Genomic DNA, 24716 nt, shown 5'->3' on the forward strand with positions numbered 1-24716 from the left:
AGTTTATCCGGATTAGAATCCACGTCCTCAGACACTCTGTGCCATGCCATAGTGTTAATGTTCTAATTAACAGGAGTAGAAATGTAGGCAAACAGTTGGAGGGCGCAGGAAGGGGATGAGTGATTTATCAGCATTCCAGGAAGCTGGATGGAAATGCTAGAGTTACAAAATACTGTACGGGATACAAAAGCAAGGGCAAGTGATCCCATTATTACACCACTAATAAAAAAACAACAACACTAATTTTCAACCTGCAGTGGACCCTCGACTTACAGACGGCTCGACTTACAGACTTTTCGAGTTACAGACTTCTCTGGCTGCAAAATTTAGATTCGACTTGCAGCCAGAGAATCGACTTACAGACCAGAAAAAAAACAAAATGGAATAAAAATAGAATAAAAACCACTGGTTATGGGATTAATCGGTTTTCAGTGCATTGTAGGTCAATGGAGATTCGACTTACAGACTTTTCGACTTGCAGCCACCATTCCAATACGGATTAATTCCTTAAGTAGAGGGTCCACTGTATACTAGGCTTCATCAGCTATTACCTGTCCTTGCTTTTGTGTTGTGTAAAGACTACACAGCTTTGTTTATTTATAAAATCTGGAATGTATATAGTATGGGAATGGGAGAGAGGAGAAATGACTGGAGTAGTAGCTATCAAGTCCCAGGAGTAGGCCAGCTGGCTATAGAGACTATGTAAGGAAGGTAAGCAAGCAGCTTTGCTCTGGATAGATAACCTGTCAAAATGCCAAAATTAAAATCGTTCTGCCATGAGCTAATAAGACAGCTGGATAATATAATATCGGCTTGAAAGCGAATGGCGGACTTGAAAACGAATAGCGGTAAAACTGATCAACCAAGATTCAGCCGACCTGACTGATGGTTGAGGATGTCCGAGGAAGTGGGCTGTGACTCACGAAATCTCACGCTAAAACAAATCCGGCAATCCTTAAGCACTTGTTTTTGCTATACGTGCAAATCAGACGGAGAAGGAAACGGCATCTCAGTTCCTGTGTACCCCTAAATGGGAAACCCCATAACCGGCCACAAAACATTGAGAGTGGGAAATTGCATCTACGATCTTCGTGGAGAGAGAAAAATGAATCCACCGTGTGAGATCATTTGAATTTCCGGGTTCCGCAGGCAATCGAAAAATTGCAGAGTCGGGGTGCAAGTGTTCTCTCTTCGCAGCAGCAACGAACAGTAGCAGCATTACCAGAGACTAGCTTTTTCAACATTTTTGTAATTCAGCCATTTAAAAATGCAAAGGTTTGCACTGCCAGTCATTTTTCTTTCTTGTATGCAATTGAACTGGGAGGGGGACCGCTGTGCTTTTCTGCCCCCGCTCCAAGTCCTGGCAGCAAAAACCCCATTGCTCTCTGCAGCCAGGATCCTATTTTTCATCTTGAGAGCGCTGTTAGGGTCGCCATAACTCGGAAACGATTTAAGAGACCCTAAAAATAACAAGCAAAAATTGGCATTGTTTGTTGCCGCCTTCTGTTCCGTAGTTACGACTAGGCATTTGTTCGTGGATTTCGGTTTACAAGGGAACCTCTTGAGGACATTTAAGTCGTAAAAAAAAAGCCTAGGGGGATTTAAACATGGCTCCCCACGTGAGCCCGGAAGTTCTTGCCCAGGCGAGGAGTTGCTTTTCCTGGTCCAGGCGGGGACAAGCCTGAGGTCGGGAGGCTGTTCCGGGTCTCCGTCCGGTGAGAGGTTTAGGGGGCTCCCCGCCTTCCCGCCTTGCTGTGTGTGGCTTGTGGACTCCCTGAGCGAAAGCGGCCGCGGCCTTTCCGGGGGTGGGGGCTCGGCTGACGCACGCGTCTCGCATGGCGGCGGAAGGCCCTGCGGGCTCAGCTGCCATGGCAACGGTGCCTGCCGTGACAGAGCGGTATTTTACCCGCTGGTACAAGCCAGGTAACGTTAGAATAATTACTTCAAGTGGAGCTTCCTCGGCTGCCCACCCACCCACCTACCTCTCTCCTTCGGGGAGAGGGGCAGCCAGCCAGCGACGCAAATGGAACCCGTCGCTTCTAAAAGTGTTCTGAGAACAGGAAACAACCCCCACGTGGTAACAGTAATGTTACTTTAAACCAACCCCGAAATCCAACGAAACTTTTATTAGGATTTTTTTTTTTTTTGCACAGTTGTGTGCAGGCTTGGGGATCACCATCCTCTTATATTTGGAGAGGAAGATGCACAGAAGCAAATATAAGTCAGGTCTGAAAAAGTCTCTCCTCAGCCATCTGGCAGCGAACAGGAGGCTTGCAAACAACAGGGATGCTGTTGATTGTTCAGCAGATAGGGATTGGAAGGCAGCATCCTAAAAGACACACACACACACACACACACCCCGGCAGCTTTCCTGACATTTGTGCCCTACTGTCCTTGCCTCTCCTTTTTCTCTGCTGCTCTAGAAACCTATGGCTTTAAGTTCCCTGGGGCTTTGAGGAGCCTGTCTCTTTAGCTCATGTTACTGCTTCATTGATTGACAACCATAGTAAAAAGGGTAATACTGATCCGATTTGATGGGTCTCACTGTGAAGTTTGTATGTCAGATTGCAGTTTCGTTGTCCACAGTTCAGGTGTCCTTTCACTTTATCAGCACTAAGATGTTTATTGATAGTACTTTGTGAGCCATCAATGGAAGTTATTTTGCATATACCAGAGGCTTGATGTAATGATTAGTCTGAATTTCTGCAATATCATCCTCCTCAGGTCTTGATAAGTTTTTTTTTCTTTTTCTCCCTCTGTGTGTGTGTGTGTGTGTGTGTGTGTGTGTGTGTGCGCCTGCACATGTATATGTATCTGTGCTAACCCAAGATGACATCCCACATGCCCAGTGAGGTGGACTCTGATGCATGAAAGTTTATGCCATAACTGATTAGTTAGAATGTAAGGTTCCACAATCCTCTTTGTAGTTTACAGAAGGGGCCACCCTTAGTTTCACTCAGCTTGCACTCTGCACATTTTTGATCCAGAAGTTGTCAAGTAATGGTTAACATTTTCCTTCTAGATGTAAAAGGTAATCAGTGTGAAGACCATTGCATATTACAACATTCCAACAGGTAAGCTCTCACAACACCAGGTATGTGCATGTTTGCTCCATATGTTAATAGGTTCTGTTTTAGATGTGGGCATAGGATTACAGTCATTGGATAGGAGGAAGCTCACAAGTATGAGTCCTTGGAAAGGGGCCAAGCTTTCTTTAGATCCTTTGCAAGCCAAATTAAGCTCACAGTCAGAATTTTTTCTATACTAACAAAAGGTTTCCACATCTGGAGATCCTTGTGTTCTATAGGCAGATAGGCAGGGTAGAAATTAAATATATCTATGTTTATATCTAATCTATGGTTTTTTCAGAGTTCTGATTAACGCAATCTACCTGGAGCAGGAACTGGCAAGCCACTCCAGTATCTTTGCCAAGAAAACTGCATGGACAGAAACAAAAGGCTAAAAGATATGACACTGGAAGATGAGCCCCTAAAGGTCGGAAGGCCTCCAACATGCTACTGAGTAAGAGTGGAGGACAAGTACAAGTAGCTCCAGAGCTAATGAAGTGGTTGGGCCAAAGCCCAAAGGACGTTCAGCTGTGGATGCGCCTGGAACTGAAAGGCAAGTCCGATGCTGCAAAGAAAAATACTGCATAGGAACCTGGAATGTAAGATCTATGAACCTTGATAAGCTGGATGTGGTCAAACAGGAGATGGCATGAATAAACATTGACATCCTGGGCATCAGTGAACTAAAATGGACGGGAACGGGCAAATTCAATTCAGATGATTATCATATCTACTATTGTGAGCAAGAATCCCATAGAAGAAATGGAGTAGCCCTCATAGAGTGGATAAAGAGTGGGAAAAGCTGTACTGGGATACAGTCTCAAAAATGATAGCATGATTTCAATATGAATCCAAGGCAGACCTTTCAAAATCACAGTAATCCAAGTTTATGGACCAACCACCCATGCTGAAGAGGCTGAAATTGACCAGTTCTATGAAGACTTACAACACCTTCTAGAACTGACACCAAAGAAAGATGTTCTTCTCATTCTAGGGGACTGCAAAGTTAAAGTAGGGAGGCAAGAGATAAAAGGAACAACAGGTAAGTTTGGCCTTGGAGTTCAAAACGAAGCAGGGCAAAGGCTAATAGAGTTTTGTCAAGAGAACAAGCTGGTCATCACAAACACTTTTTTTCCAACAACACAAGAGGTGACTTTATACATGGACATCACCAGATGGGCAATACGGAAATCAGATTGATTATGTTCTCTGCAACCAAAGATGGAGAAGCTCTATACAGTCAGCAAAAACAAGACCTGGAACTGATTGTGGTTCTGATCATCAGCTTCTCATAGCAAAACCCAAGCTTAAACTGAAGAAAGGAGGAAAAACCACTGGACTAGTCAGGTATAATCTGAACCAAATCCCCTTATGAATACACAGTGGAAGTGAAGAACAGATTTAAGGAACTAGATTTGGTGGACAGAGTGCCTGAAGAACTATGGATGGAAGCTTGTAACGTTGTACAGGAGGCAGCAACAAAAACCATCCCAAAGAAAAGGAAATGCAAGAAAGCAAAGTGGCTGACCAATGAGGCCTCACAAATAGCAAAGAAGGGAAACAAAATGCAAGGGAGATAGGGAGAGTTACAGAAAATTGAATGCAGACTTCCAAAGAATAGCAAGGAGAGACAAGAGGGTCTTCTTAAATGAACAATGCAAAGAAATAGAGGAAAATAATAGAAAAGGAAAAACCAGAGATCTGTTCAGGAAAATTGGAGATATTAAAGGAACATTTTGTGCAAAGATGAACATGATAAAGGGCAAAAATGGTAGGGACCTAACAGAAGCAGAATACATCAAGAAGAGGTGGCAAGAATACACAGAGGAATTATATCAGAAAGATTTGGATATCTGGGACAACCCAGATAATGTGGTTGGTGATCTTGAGCCAGACATCCTGGAGAGTGAAGTCAAGTGTGCCTTAGAAACCTTGGTTAACAACAAAGCCAGTGAAGGTGATGGCATTCCAGTTGAACTATTTAAAATCTTAAAAGATGACGCTGTTAAGGTGCTACATTCAATATGCCAGCAAGTTTGGAAAACCCAACAGTGGCCAGAGGACTGGAAAAGATCAGTCTACATCCCAATCCCAAAGAAGGGCAGTGCCAAAGAATACTCCAACTACCATACAATTGCACTCATTTCACACGCTAGCAAGGTTATGCTGAAAATCCTCCAAGGTGGGCTTCAGCAGTATGTGGACCGAGAACTCCCAGAAGTACAAGCTGAATTTCCAAGGGGCAGAGGAACTAGAGACCAAATTGCTAACATGCGCTGGATTATAGAGAAAGCCAGAGAGTTCCAGAAAAACATCTACTTCTGCTTCATTGATTATGCAAAAGCCTTTGACTGTGTGGACCACAGCAAACTTGGGCAAGTTCTTAAAGAAATGGGAGTGCCTCACCACCTTATGTATCTCCTGAGAAATCTATACGTGGGACAGGAGGCAACAGTTAGAACTGGAACAACTGATTGGTTCAAAACTGGGAAAGGAGTACGACAAAGCTGTATATTGTCTCCCTGCTTATTTAACATATGCAGAATACATCATGAGAAAGTCTGGACTGGAGGAATCCCAAGCTGGAATTAAGATTGCCGGAGAAAATATCAACCACCTCAGATATTCAGATGTTAGCACTCTGATGGCAGAAAGTGAGGAGGAATTAAAGAACCTTGTAATGAGGGTGAAAGACGAGAGTGCAAAAAATGGTCTGAGATTCATCATCAGAAAAACTAAGATCATGGCCATAGGTACCATCACCTCCTGGCAAATAGAAGGGGAAGATATGGAGGCAGTGAGAGATTTTACTTTCTTGGGCTCCATGATCACTCCAGATGGTGACAGTAGCCATGAAATAGAAAGACGCCTGCTTCTTGGGAGGAAAGCGATGACAAACCTTGACAGCATGTTAAAAAGCAGAGACATCAGCTTGCCGACAATTATCCGCATAGTCAATGCTATGGTTTTTCCAGTAGCGATGTATGGAAGTGAGAGCTGGACCATAAAGAAGGCTGACCACCGAAGAATTGATGCTTTTGAATTGTGGTGCTGGAGGAGACTCTTGAGAGTCACCTGGATTGCAAGGAGAACAAACTTATCCATTTTGCAGGAAATCAACCTTGAGTGCTCAGTGGAAGGACAGATTCTGAAGCTGAGGCTCCAATACTTTAGCCATCTCATGAGAAGAGAAGACTTCCTGGAAAAGAGCCTGATGTTGGGAAAGTGTGAAGGCAAGAGGAGAAGGGGACGGCAGAGGAAGAGATGGTTGGACAGCGTAATCAAAGCTACCAACATGATTTTCACCAAACTCTTGGAGGCAGTGTAAGACAGGAGGACCTGGCGTCCTCTGGTCCATGGGGTCACAAAGAGTCTCACACGACTTAACAACTAAACAAAAAAAATAATACCAGGTTGGGGGGTTGGGGGTAGTTGTGCTAATACAACTGTTTCTTTATCAGTAATGTATGTGAAGCTAAGGAGGCTATGACTTCTCTGTAGCACAGATACTATTTAGATAGACAGCATTTGGATTCCTCGTAACAATTCCATATCCTTTTAACCACAGAATCTAGCTGCTGCTAAATGAGACTTGTTAGTCACGATTAACTCTTGTTGCTTTGATTTCCATGGTCTGCTCTAGGCAGAATTAGCATTAGATTTGATCTTGCATGTCATATTAAGACTAGCAGACATTTGCCCCTTGATGAATTTCTGTTTTTTCTGGTTATTTCCATGTCTATCAACTGAAATGTACTGAAAGGCACCTACAATATTAATTCCACAAAACTGAAACATAAGCAAATCCAATGGTTGTAGATTTTTCAGGCAGTTTGGCCATGTTCTGAAGGTTGTTCTTCCTAACATTTCACCAGTCTCTGTAGCCGGCATCTTCACAGGACAGGAGTCAGAACTCTGTCTGTGCTCTGGTTTTGCAGTTTTGTGGGTTAGTTGAGTATTTATAGCGGTGGGGTCAGCTTTTGTCCTTTTCAGGAGATTGGGTTATGGTGATCAGCGTGTTTCTTGTTGTTGGTGTATTGTTGTGATAAGGGGGAGAGATGATCTGTCACTGTGATTGATGGGTGTCATTAGCTGGTCTTTTGTGTGCAGTGCTCACCAGTCCTTGTGGCTGGATAGAGTTCGTTGACCTTTTGCAGGCTGTATTTTTCAGTGCTGGGAGCCAGGCTTTGTTGAGTTTTTAGACTTTTTTCTTTTTTTGTTGAAGCTCTGCTGGTTTTTGTGGATTTCAGTGACTTCCCTGTGCAGTCCTCTGAAGGTGCCGGCCACAGAGACTGGTGAAACGTTAGGAAGAACAACCTTCAGAACACCACCAAAGAGCCTGAAAAACCCACAACAACCATTGGATCCTGGCTGTGAAAGCCTTCGAGAATACATAAGCAAATCTATTTGAATTAGTGCACTTGCTTTGGAATATGGAACTGTGAAACAGAAATGTGGTGATTTACCCCTCAACGTCTGGAAAAAGGGGTGAAATTAAATCTGTATTGACCTCCTTTTACTAATTTTAATCTCTATTTTTGAATCATTGTTTGTGCTGTTGTACTGTAGAACGAATAATTTTTCATATATAGTTGCAATGGGATACAGTAGTTTTTTATTTTTTGCTTTGCTACAGTAGAAGCATGTCTACAGTCATTTGCCGGAATCTTGTTGCTCAGCTTCATGTTGTGCAACTTGGATGCCGTCATGAACCATGGCTGTTTGGGGGTGGGAGTAAAAGTTCCCTATTCTACCCATAGCCCCCGCCCTCCCATATGTACTTGCCTCACTGTTAATACAGCTAGTGAAAGCTGCCAACCTAAGGGAAAAGCAACACAGCCAGATTGGATATTTATTCAGATAGTGTAGTTGTATCTAAGCTGTGTTATTTTGAACAGATTATTAAATTGTGTATAAACTTATTTGTACACCACTCAAGATGGAGGCCATTGTTGGAGCAAAAAAAAATTCCTTTTCAGAACAAACATGCTAAACTTGTAACACCGGGTAGAATCCTATTCTTCAGATATGCAGACATAAGCAGAATGTCATAAATCACAGGGGTGAATTGCCACCAGTTAAGGGGCCACTGCTTATATTCCTTGTTATCTATCAAGTCACATGTGTGTGATGAGAAATAGAAACCATTGCTTAATTAGCAGCAGTTTAGTGCTGTGATTTGTCATGTTGCTTTACACTGACATATCTAACCTGTTGGATTCTAGCCTTATAAATGAATGCTTCAGTTAAAATCAGGCAAGGTTTTGTTTGCAAAGTCTTGTAACTTTTAAGCACATTGGTTGCTACATACTTTTTGTATTGTCTTTTATAACTTTTAGACAAAAACTCTTGTGAAGGCTTCTAGCTTTCTAAATCATCCATAAAGGATGTTTTTCCAAACTAAAGTTATTCAGTGTTCTCATCAGTTTCTCAATTAATGCCAGATTGTAGGTTTATGGGAGACTAGAGATACTAATGGTTCTAATGCCTTCTCTTGTAGAATCTGTGTCGTCACTCTTGCAGATGCCCACCCTCTTCTTCAAAAGGGGAAACGAATTGAACGTATCAATTACCAGATCAGTGCCAACTGCAGCAGGTTGCAGAATAAAGTTTCTGGAAAATCTAAACGGGTATACCTCACTTTTGTTTTTAATGTGATGAAAATTCCCTCCCTCGTGTAAGGAAATATTTAGCAAGATTTTTTTTACACACTCACACACACAAAGAAACTCTGTAGAACCTATCTGTTCTCAAGAAAACTTCATTTTTCATTATGGAGCTATCAGAAATAGGGAGGGGAGAGAACCGGTTCGGAAGTGTGCGTTGGTACACATACTCCTTCCATCATAGCATAAAGAATTGCATACTGTCAAGTTGATCCCGACATGTGGCAACCCTTCTCGGGGTTTTCTAGGTACGAAACACTGAGAAGTTGTTTACTATTCTCTTCTTCTCTGGCTGCACTGGGACATTGCTTTCCCAAGACCACACAGATTGGCTTCTCTCCCAGGAGTCACAGTGGGAACTGAACTCCTGACCCCTGGTGCTACAAATCAGGTGTGCCAATTCACTAAGCTATTCAGCTAGCAAAACATAGTGTTCCAGGTCTTTCTGTCCCTTTGCTCAGAGATCACTGGAAAATGGGGCAGATGGCTGCTATGTAGAAAAACATTATTTTGTTTGGAGACCTTGCTCATCTTCTGGGAATGGTGAGCAGCAGCACAGGCTCATACGAACTTGCATATGCATGCTTCTGCCGTCAGCTTCTCTGAGCTGTGCTGGTAGCTTAGAAGGAAAGATGGGTAATACTTTTAAGAACAATAATGACCTGTCCTGTTGCTGTCTAGTTTAGGTTTAGTGAACTTAGCAGGATTGTCTCACGAGTCTACTAACAAATCTTGTGAAGTAGGTTGTGCTGAGACAGGTAAGTTGGGTAACATCAATTGAATGTGTTTCCTACTGAATAAGCTTGTTAGTTTTGTCCATATCTAAAGAGGAACCTGATAACATATAATGCACAACATGATTTGTTCTAAGACTTTTTTTATTTGTGTCAGTGAAAGAATGCTGCTTCACTTTAAGGCTGCAGTTCTGTATTGGGAATCCATCCTCACTGAATTCAGTGGAAATTCCCTCTGTGTCGATGTGCAGAACTACATGGCTAGTAAGCATATCCACTAGTAAAAAAAAAAAGCATACTGCTCCCACATGTCATTTTCCACACCCCTAATTAACTGCATGCTGTGTTTTTACGCAGGGAGCTCAGTTTCTAACAGAACTTGCCCCCCTGTGTCGAATATCCTGTTCAGATGGAGAAGAATATACCATATATAGGTAAGTTTGTGTAGGGCTGTTTATTGATATTGCTTTGCTTTTATTGATCTACAATTTACTAAATGAAAATTTCTGCAGCTGTATAAGAGGAAAATTAATAGAAGTGAATGAAAATATTCTGGATAATACATCTCTCCTCCAAGAAAAGGTGAGCATTTCAAACTAGACATTAGTTCCTTCTCTTTTCCTTACCGCCCCCTCCCCCGCTTTTTATCTCACTCTTTATTCTTTTTTACCTTCTCCCTAGCCTTTCACGGAGGGATACATTGCAGTTGTACTCCCAAAGTTTGAAGAAAGCAAGAAAATAACTGAAGGGCTTTTGACGCGGAAAGAATATGAAGCAGTTTTGTCAAAACGGTTTAATTCCATTCCATGATACAATACCAAGAATGAGATCTACATATATTTCGTAACAAAAATATGAATTCTGTAAGACACTTTCCAGTATATCCCATTATAGTAACTTTCATATTTTAAAAGTGGTGAAAATGAGATAAAAATTCTGTGATTTTGCAACAGCAACATTATTGATAAAGTTGTTCATTTTCAGCCAAATGAGGCACAATAAAGACAATTTCAGGCACTTGTTATAGTATGAAATGTGCTTAAATCTGTCTCAGTGTCAATGAAACTTCAAATGACTTCATGGCTGGACTTCAACCCTAGTGTTTTATTTAGAGGAGCAAGGCCAAAATATTGTCCAGGTTTGCGTCAATGAAAGTTTTTGTTTGCTAACAGTACACGTTTGTCTTCTATTAAGTGAAAACTGAATTGGGACAACATACAATCAGATTTTTACTACTACTAAAAATTCTGTTGTCAAAGGTTTTAGCATTGAAGCTTCTATCTGAATGAAGCAAAACAAAGTCAATACCACAACGGAATACTTACCATCACACACAGCAGTCCCTATCCTATATTGGCTTCAGACATCCAATTTTGGGGGCAGACCTTCCAGGACCTTTCCCCATGCTTGCTAGCTTTCTACCCATACAGCTGGTGGGAATGATGATGTGGTTGAAATTGCAAAAGCAAAGTGACAAGTGGTTGATGACTCAGTTGTCTTTTTTATCTTTTTTTTGTCCTACATAGCCCTTCCTTTGTGGGCTTAAGTCAAATAGGATTCGAAAACCTCTCACTGTCATTCACTCACAGATTTCTATTCTAAAATAAGGTAAAAGTCAGGCAATGCAATCTACAGTAATTGTATTAATGATTTTTTAAAACCATCTCTGTTTACAGTATTCCAGATTGGGGTCTGTAAATAAGTGCTGATATTAAAATCTAAACAGTGAAACACAGGACCAATGCACATAATGATATCTTAGTTAACACAGCAAGAAAACATACATTTAAAAAAGCTTGAAAAAAATTATTTCATCTGTACTTAAAAAAAGTAATGCCCTCTTTGTAGTGACTGGCTTTAATACCTACAATCTGTTTTTGACGTTAACTTTGTTCTAGCTAAAAAAATAATAATGCTCTAATGTTACATGTAAGGCAACACTCCTCAACACACAAAGAAGTTATTCCTACCAAACAGCTGATTTATTTCAGGTAGATGCTTAGATCACATTGTAGAAATTATATAAAGGTGTGTGTGATACAGAAAGGAGCAAGGCAAAAGCAAGTTCTTAATTACAGCTGGTTTGATTAACACTACTTATCTTTCATATTTAGCCTTAATAAGCTGGTAGACTTATTTTATAAAACTGAGGTTTTGTGATGGCCTTCATCATTAAAGCTTTCTTGTAACTAAGACTTCTATAAGAAAGGACAACAATGTGAGTTTCTATGGACCAAATCTAGCCCTTTAAAGAGATGCTGCCTTTCTCTTCTCCCACTACACCCTTCCTATTGCCAAATCATGTGGTTAAAGTGGGGTCTGTGGCAATAGAACCTGATGTCAGAAAGTGGGAATTGACATGCCAGTCCAACTTTTGTTATTCCTTTTCCCAAAGCAGCCCCTTGCAGAGTAACTACTCGTAACAGACCAGAGTCCTAGGTTAAACAAGTTAAACAAAAAACAGTAGATTTCTATGTAGCTTATCCAGGACTACCCAGTTTGTGTGCATAAGCATCCATAGCAGCATCTTTGGAGTTTAAAGAATAAGACATTCATAAGTGTACACGATTTTTAAAAATAGCAGTATTAAGTGTGAACAAAAAATATGCAGCCATTAAAGTTGACTGTTGCTTTTGTTAACTGCCAAGTACCATGACATCTATTAGATGTGAAAAGGTTACAGATGCCCTTTCTAACCTGGTTTCACCTTCCTCAAAAGAAAGCAATTAGAACAGGCTTTATGTATAGCTCCTGTTAGGAAACCTTTTCATTCCCTTCAAGTGCCTTAGAAGTGTTTATTCTCCAAAACGGTGAGGTTTGCTACATGTTGTTCCAAGGATTTGATCCCAAATGAGTCAGTTATCCCAGCCAAGCCACTACTTTCTCTTGGAGCTGCATGTAGACCATTTTCTTTCCAAGGAGGATGTGCTCTGAAATAACCATTTCCTGCTTTATGCTGCAAAGAATATAGTTGATAAAAAGAGAAATTGGTGTTCTTTCCACAAATGCGCTTATTTTGCCCTATTTACAGAAATGCAAACTCACCTTCCTCAGTAACTTGCAGCTGAGGGGAAGAACTTGCACTAGTATATCCAGAATATTCTTCCCTTTGTGAATACAGGTATCCACCTAAATACATAGGAGATTGAGGGAAGAAATTAGCATTTATTTTTATTTGTTTGTTTGTTTGTTTGTTTTATTTATTTGATTTATACCCCGCCCATCTGGCCTATAAGACCACTCTAGGTGGAATGTAAAAAATACCATTCCCTCAAAGCACATCTATTAGTGGTTCAGACTCCATTACAGTTTATTTTTTTGCTCTCTGTGGCATTTCTCGCTTTCTGAAAGAGGTAAAGGGCACAATCTACCCAGATTTCTCTTGCCAACTGAAATGTACAAAAACAGTAAATAGCAATGATAGTGCAGTTGCACAGTTCCAATTACAGTGGTGCCTCGCATAACGTTTGCTTCGTTTAACGTTTTTTCGCTTAACGTTTATTTTTTCAGAGTCAGATTGTGCTTCGTATAACGTTTTTCCCTATGGGCGATTTTCGCATAGCATTTTTGGGACCATGCTTCGCTTAACGTTTTTTGTTTTAGGTCCCCTGCTTCACTTAACGATGTTTTTTTTTCAATTAAAAAAGTGTCTTAGAAGGGTCAAAAACGGTTCTAAATGCTTGGATTCGTTAGAGGACCCCTTAAGACATGTGCAAACCTGATTTGGCTTTGATCTGACTTTTCGTTAATTTTTTGTGAATTTTTGTTTTTTGGCCCATAGGAACCAATGGACCTGTCAAAATCTGACAGCTCCATGCTTTCCTATGGGGGAGAAAACAATTTACAAAAAATTAACGAAAGTTCAGATCAAAGCCAAATCAGGTTTGCACACAACTTAGGGGGTCCTCTAACGAACCCAAGAATTTAGAACAGTTGCTGAGTCTTCATTAATTTTTTGTGAATTTTTTCTTCCCCCATAGGAAATAATGGAGCTGTCAGATTTTGACAGCTGTCAAAAGTTGGGGGAAAAAAATTCACCATTAATTAACGAAAAGTCAGATCAAAGCCAAATTAACTTTTGCATCCGTTTTAGAGGGTGCAGAAGCTAATCCAAGCATTTAAAACCATTTTTGACCCTTTTATGACACACTTAATTTTGCAAAAATTGACTTCGCAAAGCCATTGAAACATATTGAGTCAGCTACAATACATTCCAATGGAGGATACATTGTATCGTTTAACGATGTTTCCTATGGGTTTTTTCGCTTAAGGACGGCAATCCGTGCCTATTGGAACGGATTAACCGGTTTCCAATGCATCTCTATGGGAAATGGTGTTTCGCATAAAGTTTTTTTCGCATAAGGGGTTTTTTTTTTGAACCAATTAAAAACGTTATGCGAGGCACCACTGTACTTAAACAGACATTTTGTTAGAATATCCTGCTAAATTGTGTCCCAGAACTGGAATTGTGAACTGATTGAAGGTATTTAATAAAATATATCAACTGGCCCAAATCTTGTGCAGCTACAGTTACACAGCTCAATATGCAACAGATAATGTCTACAGTGATTCCTTAATGTAAGGCAATTAACTTCCAAAGTTCATTTGTGCTACACCAGTGTAACTATGTGAAAGGATTTGGGCCATTATCTGGTTTTAACTAGCTGATTGATTACATTTTTAAAATCACTGCTGACATAGCCTATGTTGACTCCTGCAGAAGGTTGATTAGTTGCTATTTCAAAGTGTGTTTCAATCCTAATAGAAAATGACTTTATTTTAGTAATTTCACACTCTATTCAAAATTCAGCATATGGAACCAACACTGTTGTTCTTATATCAACCTACTTATATCAACCATCAACCTACTTCCAACTTAACAGTAGTAAGCAATGGGGATAGAGGAGAGAACGGAGCAAGAAAGAATGGAAATTTGTCTCCTCCAAAAGTGTAATTAACAACCCTGCTCAGGTCTTGCAAACTAAAGGCCATGGCTTCCTTTGTCAGTCCATCTAATTGTTTTTCTCTTCCTGCTGCTTTCAACTTTTATTACCAATACTATCTTTTCCATGAGTTCTCTCTTATGATATGTACAAAGTATGAAAAAAACCTCATTTAATCATTTTTGCTTTTAGAGTTTAGGCTTGATTTGATCTAGCACCCATTTGTTTGTCTTTCTGGCAATCCATGGTACCATATTCATAAATCTCCAATCCCAAATATTGGACGAATTAATTTTTCTTCTTGTCAGCTTTTTCCACTGTCAAGCTTTCACAGCTGTATACAGCAATCAGGAATTTGATAATCTGGATGATCTTGGCTTTAGTCTTCAGAGACGCATTCTTATTCTTGAGGATCTTTTCTAGTTGCTTCAGAGCTGCCCTTCCAAGTCTCAGACTTCCTCAGACTTCCTGTATGCAGTCTTCATTTGGATTGATGATTGAAACAATGTGCTGAACATCATTTAACTATTTTGATTGTTTCACTGTCAACCTAAAATGTAATTCTCCTGTAGTCATGTTTTTTTTCCTTCTTAATGTTCAGTTATTGCTTTAGCATTTTCTTCTCCTTGCTCAGAAATCATTTCAAATCCTTGCTTTCTTTCAGTAATACAGTACCATGTGCATATCTTGAATTACTAATATTTCTTTCACTCCTCCTTTATCTTAATCTAACCTAATCTTTCACAGGTTTTGTTAAAGAACATAAAGAAAGAAACAAAGTATCAAGAGTTTGTTTGAAACTTGCTAAACAGTTTACCTTTGTAAAAGTTGCCGTTTTACCCTGGACAAGAGTTCTAGCTGTTACTTGAAGCTGCTGACATGCAGGGACCATCCTGTCAATCTCTCGCAGAAGCAAGGGCTTGTCATCATCTTCTAGCTGAAACAGTAATTAATTTGAAATATTAATTGAACTAAAATTGTCTGCAGAGCCATTGAATTATCAAATGGCAGAAAACAGGCTTCTTAAGAATAAGAGGCTATTCAACTGAAGAGCAGCTCTCAGTTACAGTCCAAATATTTATAGCTTTTTTTCAGGTGGGGTTTAGAACAAGCGTACGTGAACCATTTGTTCTACTGGAACAAATAAGTCACTCAACTAGTCTTCCAATGGCCTGATGAAAATACTTGTTTCTAACTCCATTTATGTCAATGTGAGGCAAATGAACAGTGAGGATGGAGGAGAGAACGGAGCAAGAAAGAAATGAAAATTCAGTTGCCATGCTGTCCAGCTGGCTGGGTTTTTCCTTGAATTCTAGTCCCATGCCACTTTGTATTTCTTATTACCTGCCCTGGATTCCCAGCTTTCACTGAAAAAAGAGTAAAAGTATATAAAGTCTCCGGCAGATAAAAGAATATATTAAAATAATCAAAGAAAAAATAGCTAGTTTCCTATCTGTAAAGCAGCTGTGAAAAGAATACTTCTGAATAGGAAATTAAGAATGTGTCTGCTCACTCATTAATCCTTTTATGGCCCACCACATGATTCGTATGATAAGCAAATAATTTGTGTAATGTTGCTGCCTGAATATGGGATATTAAAATATGCTAACCCTGAAAAAAACTGGTGCTTGTTGAAGATTAGGAAGACAGGAGGAGAGTTGAGGGGTATAACTGAAAAGGCACTGGGTGCTGGATTCAGGGGTTATTAACCCATACAAGGGGACGTGGTGGCGCTGCGAGTTAAACTGCAGAAGCCTCCGTGTTGCAGGGTCAGAAGACCAGCAGTTGTAAGATCGGATCCACACGACAGAGTGAGCTCCCATCACTTCTCCCAGCTCGTTGCCAACCTAGCAATTTGAAAGCATGTAAATGCGAGTAGATAAATAGGTACCACCTCAGTGGGAAAGTCAGTTCCGTGTCTAGTCATGCTGGCCATGTGACCACGGAAACTGTCTTCAGACAAAAACGCTCACTCTGTGGCTTGGAAACGGAGATGAGCGCTGCGCCCTAGAGTCGGACATGACTGGACTAAATGTCAAGGGCAACCTTTACCTTTTACCTAACCCATACAAAGCTAGAACAGGCCAGAAAAGTCTGTAATTGAGAATGAAGAAGCCAGTAGGAAAGAGGATAAGGAGGAAGTAGAGAAAAAGCACTGCAGTGGGGGAGGGGTGCTAGTAAGGTTTGATTCCAAGCAAACCTGAGTGTCTTGAATTACTTCTAGTATGAAAGAACAGTGATCAGAAATGTGGAGAAAAAGCTGTTTTATCATTTGGAAGTTATACAGTACCTGGTTAGAAAATGAAAGAAGAGCTGAGGCAAGCTTTAGTCCTTCTGTAGCAAAGGCCTAATACAGAGAAGAATGAAAAGTTAAATGCAGCCCCCAATCAATCAATCAATCAATCAATCAATCAATCAATCAATCAATCAATCAATCAATCAGTCAATCAATCAGTCAATCAATCAGTCAATCAATCAATCAATGCTCTGTGCTCCCTAAAGTGCACATGCCAGGCCTGCTTGCCTTGTGACCCAGCTAAGGTCTTATCAGCAGGAATGAATGTGTTTGCAAGTACTCCTGTTGATTTTCCAGTTTCAGGCAGGCACACATGGTGAGTTGCTACAGATGAATGATGATGAGCTACGTGAGCTTAAGAGGCCACAAAACTGGCAGCTCACTTACAAATGCATGTATGTAACAGCTCTTTAATTTACAATGATGTTCTATGTATACCCATGCACTTCTGGCCAACACCACGTTTCTCTGTAGTTTGTCCCAAAGTGAAGAGATTTTTCCTCTCCTATAATCCTTCACCAGAGGCCATGCTAGGTGGGGTTTCTGGAAGCTGAATTATACAAAACCTCTTTAGGTGATTGCCTTTGCTTGGAATAATTTGCAGATGATGCTCAACTGGTAATACAGCAATATCCTCCCTCAGAATGCAGTTGAGGGATGGTGTGGATAGAACAAACCCACTTCCCCTCATTGCTCCTCAGCTCCACAACTTTAATTGCTATTTTTTTTCTGCAACAGGGCTGTATATTATTTAGGCATTAGACTTAGTAATAAGCTTTTGCAGATGCAAATATGCAGATTAGAAATCAATCCCCTTTTGGTTGCTTCATTACCTCTGCTTGCTGAAATAAATCCTGGGTAGTTTTCAGCAGCCCCTCCCCTCTAAATGGAAACAAACAAACAAACAAAGCAAAATCAGCACCGACTAAAGATTATTTCATCTACAAACCCTGCAGCTCTGAAGAGTTGGTTGCTGAAGGTGTTTCATTGACTGAAAAAAAGCTCCCTCTACAGAGGAAGTTGGTATCTTGACTGCTTCAGCAGACACAAACTTGCAAGCAAACCTTTGTATTTAGTGGTAGTTGTCCCTGAGGATGCATGCTGAGGACTGGGCTGGTGGTGCCCCCAACCACATGGCAAAAAGAACAGTCACTGGGAATGGGGAAACACCGAAGGGTAACAATGAGATTGGTTTTATTTCTATCTTGCTCAGGTTCAAAATAAGTAGTAGCAACCTGAGAGGTGTGCTAAATAGTGTTCAGATTTATTACGCCCCCTGAAAGAGAGGTCTCTATCCCCTGGCAAATAAAATCTAGATTTGTAGGAGGGCCAGTCAATTGTGGAAATTCTCTTCTACATACTGTATAATTTTCACATTAATATCCCTCTCTCCTTCCATTTGTTTACTACCTTGTAAACAGGTACATGGAATAGGCCATGCTGGATAGACTTTGTCCATGTCGTACAATCTCATTTTCTGGATCTTCCCATTTTTCCATCTCAGAGTCAACACGTGTCGTCAGTTTATGCAGTTCTAAGCCTAATATCCCAAGTTTTGTTTGTTCCTGAGAATAATACAAAAGTCATTCCCTTCTGCTCACAGAGGCTAATGACCAAAAGCAGATATGTACCAGTCGATATAACATGCATCTTACCTCATTATCAAGCCTGGCTGGCTTTAAGGTTTTCAAATTTGCATTATGCTTCTGTTAAAAATAAGAAGGCATTCTTAAAGGAAGATTTACTAACATAGAATTTATTTATTTATTTATTTATTGGATTTATATACCGCCCCATAGCGCTACAAGCACTCTCCGGGCGGTTTACAATTTTAATTATAAAGGCTACACATTGCCCCCCCAGCAAGCTGGGTACTCATTTTACCGACCTCGGAAGGATGGAAGGCTGAGTCAACCTTGAGCCGGCTACCTGGGATTTGAACCCCAGGTCGTGAGCACAGTTTTAGAAGATTTACTAACATAGTTTAATTTAATTTTGTCTATTTTATCATGTCTATTTTTATGTAAAATTGTTTTATATATATTCACTGTTCTATTTTATGCTGTTAGCTGCCTAGAGTGGTCTTAACTGACCAGATAGGCGGCATATAAATAAAATAAATAAAATAATAAATAAATAAATAAATCTAATTAGAGCCCCTGCACAGGTGGAGATAACGAGGGTCCAGCCCCATGGGGTTGGATGGTCTGCTCACCGATGCGCTAATGCCGTGGGGTTCACGCTCCTGTCCTATCACAATCGCCAAGCCACTCCTAGCAGGACGACAAGCCTCTCTGCCATGTCGAAGGGTAGCTCCGTGATCGCGATCTCTGGAGCGATAGGACGGGAGCGCGGACCCCGCAGCATTAGCACATCGGTGAGTGGACTGTCCAGCCCCATTGGGCCCGACCCTTGTTATCTCCACCTGTGCAAGGGTATTTGTATCCCTATACGAATACCCCCATCTCTAATTCTAATTTTACTGTTAATTAATGTTAAACTGTGGCTGTGGCATGTTGTCATTCAGTTACAGTTACAAGATCAACTATGACTACATGACCTTTGAGGTTTCTTCTGGGTCTCTCAGAGATGTGTCCTTAACAGTCTTCAATAATTTTCAGGGTAGGGATAGGAGCAGCTGCAGATGGCATCAGAAAGGCAAACTCCATTTGTCTTTAAATAATGTGTGGGCATCCCCAGACCCTAACACCAAATCTGGCCTTCTGAAACCCCAGTCTAACCTTCTGGGTTAAGGCCACCCAAATAGTCCCATGATAATATGGTTTGGTAGTCTAGCATTTGTATAGGTTTTCTCATTGTAAACAACGGGCATGCCTCTCCTATGGTTCAATGAATGGTAATAAGAGTTTTAACCTAAAAGATATTGGCAATTTTGGTCAACACCTGTGTCACTGGCACTTGCCCCCCCATCTCCCCATACAGCCCCTGAGTACCACCTCTGAAATGGAATATACTGCCTTTGCTATAAAGGCGGGTCCAGCTTGCATACCCTTCTTTAATCACTAAATAAACAAATGCCAAATGTTTTTTTCTCTGTCTAGCATTCATGACTGTGATCTTCCAATTTTTATAACGAAACAAAAAAGGATAAATAAGGAGGTACTAAAGTAGGGGGGAAAAGCCACAATTGCCCCCACAGAAGAGAACTTACCCCTGGCCTAGGCAGTGACAGGTACACACGCTTCTCTCCTAAGAACAACACACCAAAGTGCAGTCATGTAGATTTCATGCTTGCATTTCACTTCATGTTTCATTTCTTTAGGCTGCTCAAAAAAACTTCTTTAAAATTACCTACCTGTAATGATTCCTCTTCATAGATCATACAGGACTTGTATTCTGCCACTGTACTTTCAGTATGTAAAAGGAAAATTCTACTACTTCTTATATCTGTGATCTTGGAAGCCCTGGTAGGTTGAATAGCAGCCCCTCCTCAATGACAGACTTTCTAAAATCTTCTATCTTTTGGAAATACTCAAGGGAAGGTCATTTCTACAGAGGGAAAAAGCTCACATCACGAGAGCTAGCATAGCAGTTAAGACAGTGAGTTGTGAGCCAACAAATCCAAGGTTCTAGATTCATGTGCAATTGCAAACGAATAAAGGCAGCCTCTAGCAAGCCAGGATGCTGCAAGTTCCCATCCATAATACTAGTCTATTGTAAATATGCCCTAAGGATAACTAAAACAGAGTCCATGAAACATTTAAGCATTTTAAATAGCAGTACCAACTGAGGGTCCTGAAACACTTTAGAAGACAGAACCCAAAACTGATCCAAACTCAGCAATTTGATTTCAGTAAAATAAGTAAAAAACAAATAAACAAGAGCTCATTAGTACCTACTAAAACCATAAAATAACATTGAAAAGGCAAGTTAATGAGTCCTTCAGAACTGTTCATCAGACTGGGCAAAAGTTGAGATTGGAGGAAGAAGAAGGGTAGTTCAACAGTTTTGCTGTCTAGAGGTTGACCCACTAAGTCACTTGTTTCTACCTTGGGGCAGACGTATATCTACAGTTCCCACAACTATAACATCTCCTGGAATGGAATATTTAAAAAAAAAAACTGTTCCACTTCCTCTTCCCTTCCCAAGTTTTGTTAACATTCAGCCTGGTGAAGAATTCTGATGATATCTTGGTTGGGCAATAAAAGTCTTAACAACTCTGCCTTTTGACTTTACACATAGACCATCTCCTCAAATTCATTTCAAAACTTGGGAGGGGGGGCTATAACATATGTTCTTTGTGATAGAAAGCAGAGTGTGGTGCTGCAGCTCTCTTTCCTCTAGGAAGTTTTTTCCCCCAAACCAAGCCACAGCTCAGTAGCAGTCTTCGTCCCAGAAACTGAGTAAGAATAGGTTCTGACTGCTTGATCAAATATAAGAAAGGAGATTCTACGTCGTACATTTCCGAGGAAGAAAAAGATAAAAATCAGATGTAGTGATGCTAAATGGTAGCTAAAACACAAGATTCAAATGCAATACTGCAGTAGTGCATGACTGCTAGCAGGACAGACTCCCCAGCCCATCAACCTCCAGAGCAGATCTTGAGGTGGCATGACAGCAGGAGTCCCGGGGGGGGCGGGTAGGTAGAGAGGTATTCCTGTTACTGGAATGACTAGATTTTCCCAAGACCATTCCAGTCCAATGTCCCTCCTCAGATAAATGCCAGAACCTAGAAACTATTAAAAAGCAACTCCATTTATGGAACATTCCATATTTTCTTAAGTTCCTGACTTCAAAGATTTAAAGACCCTGGACCTGCCGGTGAAAAAAGGAGCACTAGGGTTGGAGGGAAAAAATGTTGGGTTTGACTGACCTAATGACAGACTCAAATAGTTTTTTGCAACTCCTGGGATTCACGGTGAACCCTTGCTTTGAAAATCAGCGTATTTGTGAGACCCTGAGACTTAGCAGTGTGCCAGTATAAAAACCAAAGGCTAAAAAGCATAAAATTGAAAAATATAAGTATGCATGCTTTAGCTCATGGTTAAACAGATTACATAAAGTACAGAAATGTTCAGAGTAGGTGAAATATGCAAAAAATGCATATGAATTTCAATGTGGAAAGAAAAAAAAACAGTTTCACAAAACCACAGGAAACAAGGATGGTAACAAAATCAAAGTGGATTTCAGAGAAGCAGAGAAATTGGAACAGATATGTTCACATCCCTAGACAGAACATAGTTGTAAGGATAGCTGAAGAGCAACTGAACGTGGAAGAGACAGAGGAGGCAGCTGAGGACATGGGGTTGGTAGGGTGGCAGGATAAGGTACGTTGAGCCAGTGCTAAACTAGTATTAGTTGCAGCTCTTCCCATGAAGCAAGGAAAACACAAGTTTGAGTCAAAGAGTTCATTGTAAAAATACACTTGGTTTATTAGAAAGTGCCCAGCACATTTTGGTTGTTCTTCAGTCTTTTAACCATTGTCGAAAGCAGAGACTTTCCCCTCACAAACTTTAACAGCATCCTTTCCCATCATACCCCAATACCAAAACCAAAAATTTGTGAAGTGACAGATTAAAAAATTACAACAGTGTAAAAATATAATGTCTGTAAATTAAGGGGCGAGGTGTAGGGGACTAGCCCACAAAACTTCCAGCCCACTTCTAGAGAAGAGGCTCAACCATCTTCCCAACAAGAAGAGAAATGCTAACAACCTTAACTGTACCAAAGAAATCAAAAAATACACTCCTCACTGTCAAGAATGTGCTTCCATAATTTTTCCTAGCAAGGGAGAGGTAAATTCAACTGTGAGATACTAGAACTTAGTAAACACCCAGAAGGATGGTGCACTGTATAACCTTGGGGTGAAATGTTTTGTTCTCCAAAAACCTCCTCACACTACAACAACACAACTGATTAAGCAAACTGGGAAACTGTTGGTGAGACCTGGGATACCATCAGGTTGTCTGCCCTGCTGTCCGCTGGAGCTGGATTTTAGAGCCCATGAGAGCTACAGGACAGAGGAGGATCATCTTTCTCTGCACTGTGCTCAGAGAAGCCGTTTGTGCAAGCCCAGCAACAGGGCTGGAAGCCACCAAATATATTGTATTTATTTCAATAGGAGAATTAAAACATATGCCTAAAATTACCCCTGAGAAGTAAATGTGCTTCATTTTGGTGACGCTTTGTCCTAAGCTGCACCCAAGTGCATCTCCTCTGCAGAGCACTCTTGCTGGCGCTTTGAATACTGCCAGATAATATTATTCATACTTTAAAATTAGAATGAAAGCCACGCTACAGCTTCCCAGCCCCAATTCTGCTGGGTGTACAAATATATTAATAATGCATCATTCGGACTACATGGGAGGAGAATTGCTTTATCCCTGTCTTTCTTTTCCAGACAAATGGGCTAGGGGATACTTCTTCATTCCTAGATGTTCTCGGACTGCAATCCCCAGAAATACCGGTCAGCACAGCTAGTGGTGAAGGCTTCTGGGAGTTTTAGTCTAAAAACATCTGAGTTATCCAAGGTTGGGAACCACTGATCTAAACCATCTTTAAGATTACTGTAAGTGAGGTCTTAGAAGGCCTTGTGCTCATGTCCCCTCCTCCCTCTTCCATCAGGAGCCAGAAATGAAAGAGAGCATCTACTAGAACAGCAGCTGGAACTGTGTGGCCTTGGGGACACTCTTATAGACCCCATACCTTTCCTATACCATTAAAAAAAATAGGGAGAGAGAGTAGAAAGGGGAACTGTAGCTTCTGGAAATTTCCAAGAATGGTGATTCAAAATGCATTTTTTAATCATTTTTTAAAAATCATCAAACTAGAAGTGGTCGTTTGACCACTCCTGGTTGGTTGGTTTTCTCAGAGCATTTTGTTTTGTTTTGTTCTGGTAGCGCCCAGTGTCATTTCCAGTGGGTCCCAAGAGCAGACATTTGGCCTCAAAAGCTTGTGGCCAAATGTGTCAGAGCTAAGCACAGTCCCTCATTTGTTGTTAAGAGCCATCAGGTTGCTTCTGGCTTGTAGCAACTCTAGGGATTACCTCCAGAAGACTGTATCATTTAACATCCCTGCTCAAACCTTGAATTCCCCATTACTTCTAAGCCAATGGTTCCCAACCTTGGGTCCCCAGATGTTCTTGAACTAAAACTCTCAGAAGCCTTCACCACTAGCTGTGCTGGCCAAGATTTCTGGGAGTTGTAGTCCAAAAATATCTGGAGGCCCAAGGTTGGGAAGCACTGTTCTAAGCAATGCAGAGTGGAAAAAAGTCAGGTTATGGCGGCAGTTCTTTTCACTTCACTTTGTGTGAATTAACTAAAGATAGAATAGGGCAGAGTTGGCTAATTGCATATTCCTCCCATGATTCTAGTTTTGTACTGAACTTCTTTTCACCTGCCAAACAATATATTCTCATATTATCAAACATAAAATAGGAAATTATTTTAGAAAGCTGCCTCCCACCCTCCAGTCTCCTTTAGGCCATTTTAAAAGTGTCCAGAAACTCATTTCAGATGCATAGTATACAACATTTTGAACATTTACATAAAATACATAGCAAACATTTCACTGATAATGATGTCATACAATGCATTTTAAAGTGCAACACAATTTTGCCAAAAATAAAAACATTAAGGTCATCTAGCATAACACCTGCACTTTGGATATAGATTCCAGTTTAAAACATGTTTAGAAAAATATCAAATACTCATTTGTTCCTCTTCCTTTGGGACATATGTCATCTGCGATAAAGGAGATATTTAGCCTCATCTCCTATTTTATATAAAAACTGTGTGTGCCGTAACAGCGTTGGCATGCCAAATTCATGGGTCATGTAATAGTGGGGGACCTGATAGGCCACAGTTCTTCTCTGTGTATGTAGGAAAACACATCTGCTCTTCATATCTTCAAAGAATCCTAATATTTCCCTAAAATTAATGGAACGTCATTCTTCTTGACCAACCTTCCCCACTGAATTCAGCTGGGGTGCACAAAACTGACCTCCCCTGGATAGCAACTCCTGTGTGGGAAGCACAATTTCTATATAG

At 40.6% G+C, this 24716-nt stretch overlaps 2 protein-coding genes and 1 long non-coding RNA gene across 3 annotated transcripts in view; 1 reads left to right on the forward strand and 2 right to left on the reverse strand.

The window, feature by feature from the left end:
• Positions 1–1294: 1294 nt before the first annotated feature.
• LOC140706823 (uncharacterized) lies at positions 1295–2085 on the reverse strand. The gene is made up of 2 exons (XR_012086698.2): positions 1983–2085; positions 1295–1460 (listed from the first exon to the last, which is right to left on the reverse strand). It is a non-coding gene; the product is annotated as an uncharacterized LOC140706823 (long non-coding RNA).
• Positions 1722–10485, forward strand: ABITRAM (actin binding transcription modulator). The gene is made up of 6 exons (XM_020797165.3): positions 1722–1923; positions 3023–3074; positions 8569–8698; positions 9826–9902; positions 9981–10050; positions 10150–10485. The coding sequence occupies exons 1-6, from the start codon at positions 1836–1838 to the stop codon at positions 10276–10278; spliced, it is 546 nt and encodes a 181-aa protein (XP_020652824.1). The 5' UTR covers positions 1722–1835; the 3' UTR covers positions 10279–10485.
• The window catches only part of CTNNAL1 (catenin alpha like 1), a 60173-nt gene continuing 45703 nt past the window's right edge, over positions 10247–24716 (reverse strand). Inside the window, exons 12-19 of the mRNA XM_072998470.2 lie at positions 19880–19917; positions 18363–18413; positions 18118–18272; positions 17541–17589; positions 16702–16758; positions 15229–15348; positions 12514–12597; positions 10247–12424 (exon numbers count right to left, since the gene is read on the reverse strand). Of these exons, the coding sequence (XP_072854571.2) occupies positions 12254–12424; positions 12514–12597; positions 15229–15348; positions 16702–16758; positions 17541–17589; positions 18118–18272; positions 18363–18413; positions 19880–19917 (725 nt within the window). The 3' untranslated portion in view covers positions 10247–12253. The remainder of the gene's footprint in view (positions 12425–12513; positions 12598–15228; positions 15349–16701; positions 16759–17540; positions 17590–18117; positions 18273–18362; positions 18414–19879; positions 19918–24716) is intronic.

The sequence above is a fragment of the Pogona vitticeps genome, chromosome 4 (genome assembly GCF_051106095.1).
Source record: "Pogona vitticeps strain Pit_001003342236 chromosome 4, PviZW2.1, whole genome shotgun sequence".
Lineage (NCBI taxonomy): Eukaryota > Metazoa > Chordata > Lepidosauria > Squamata > Agamidae > Pogona > Pogona vitticeps.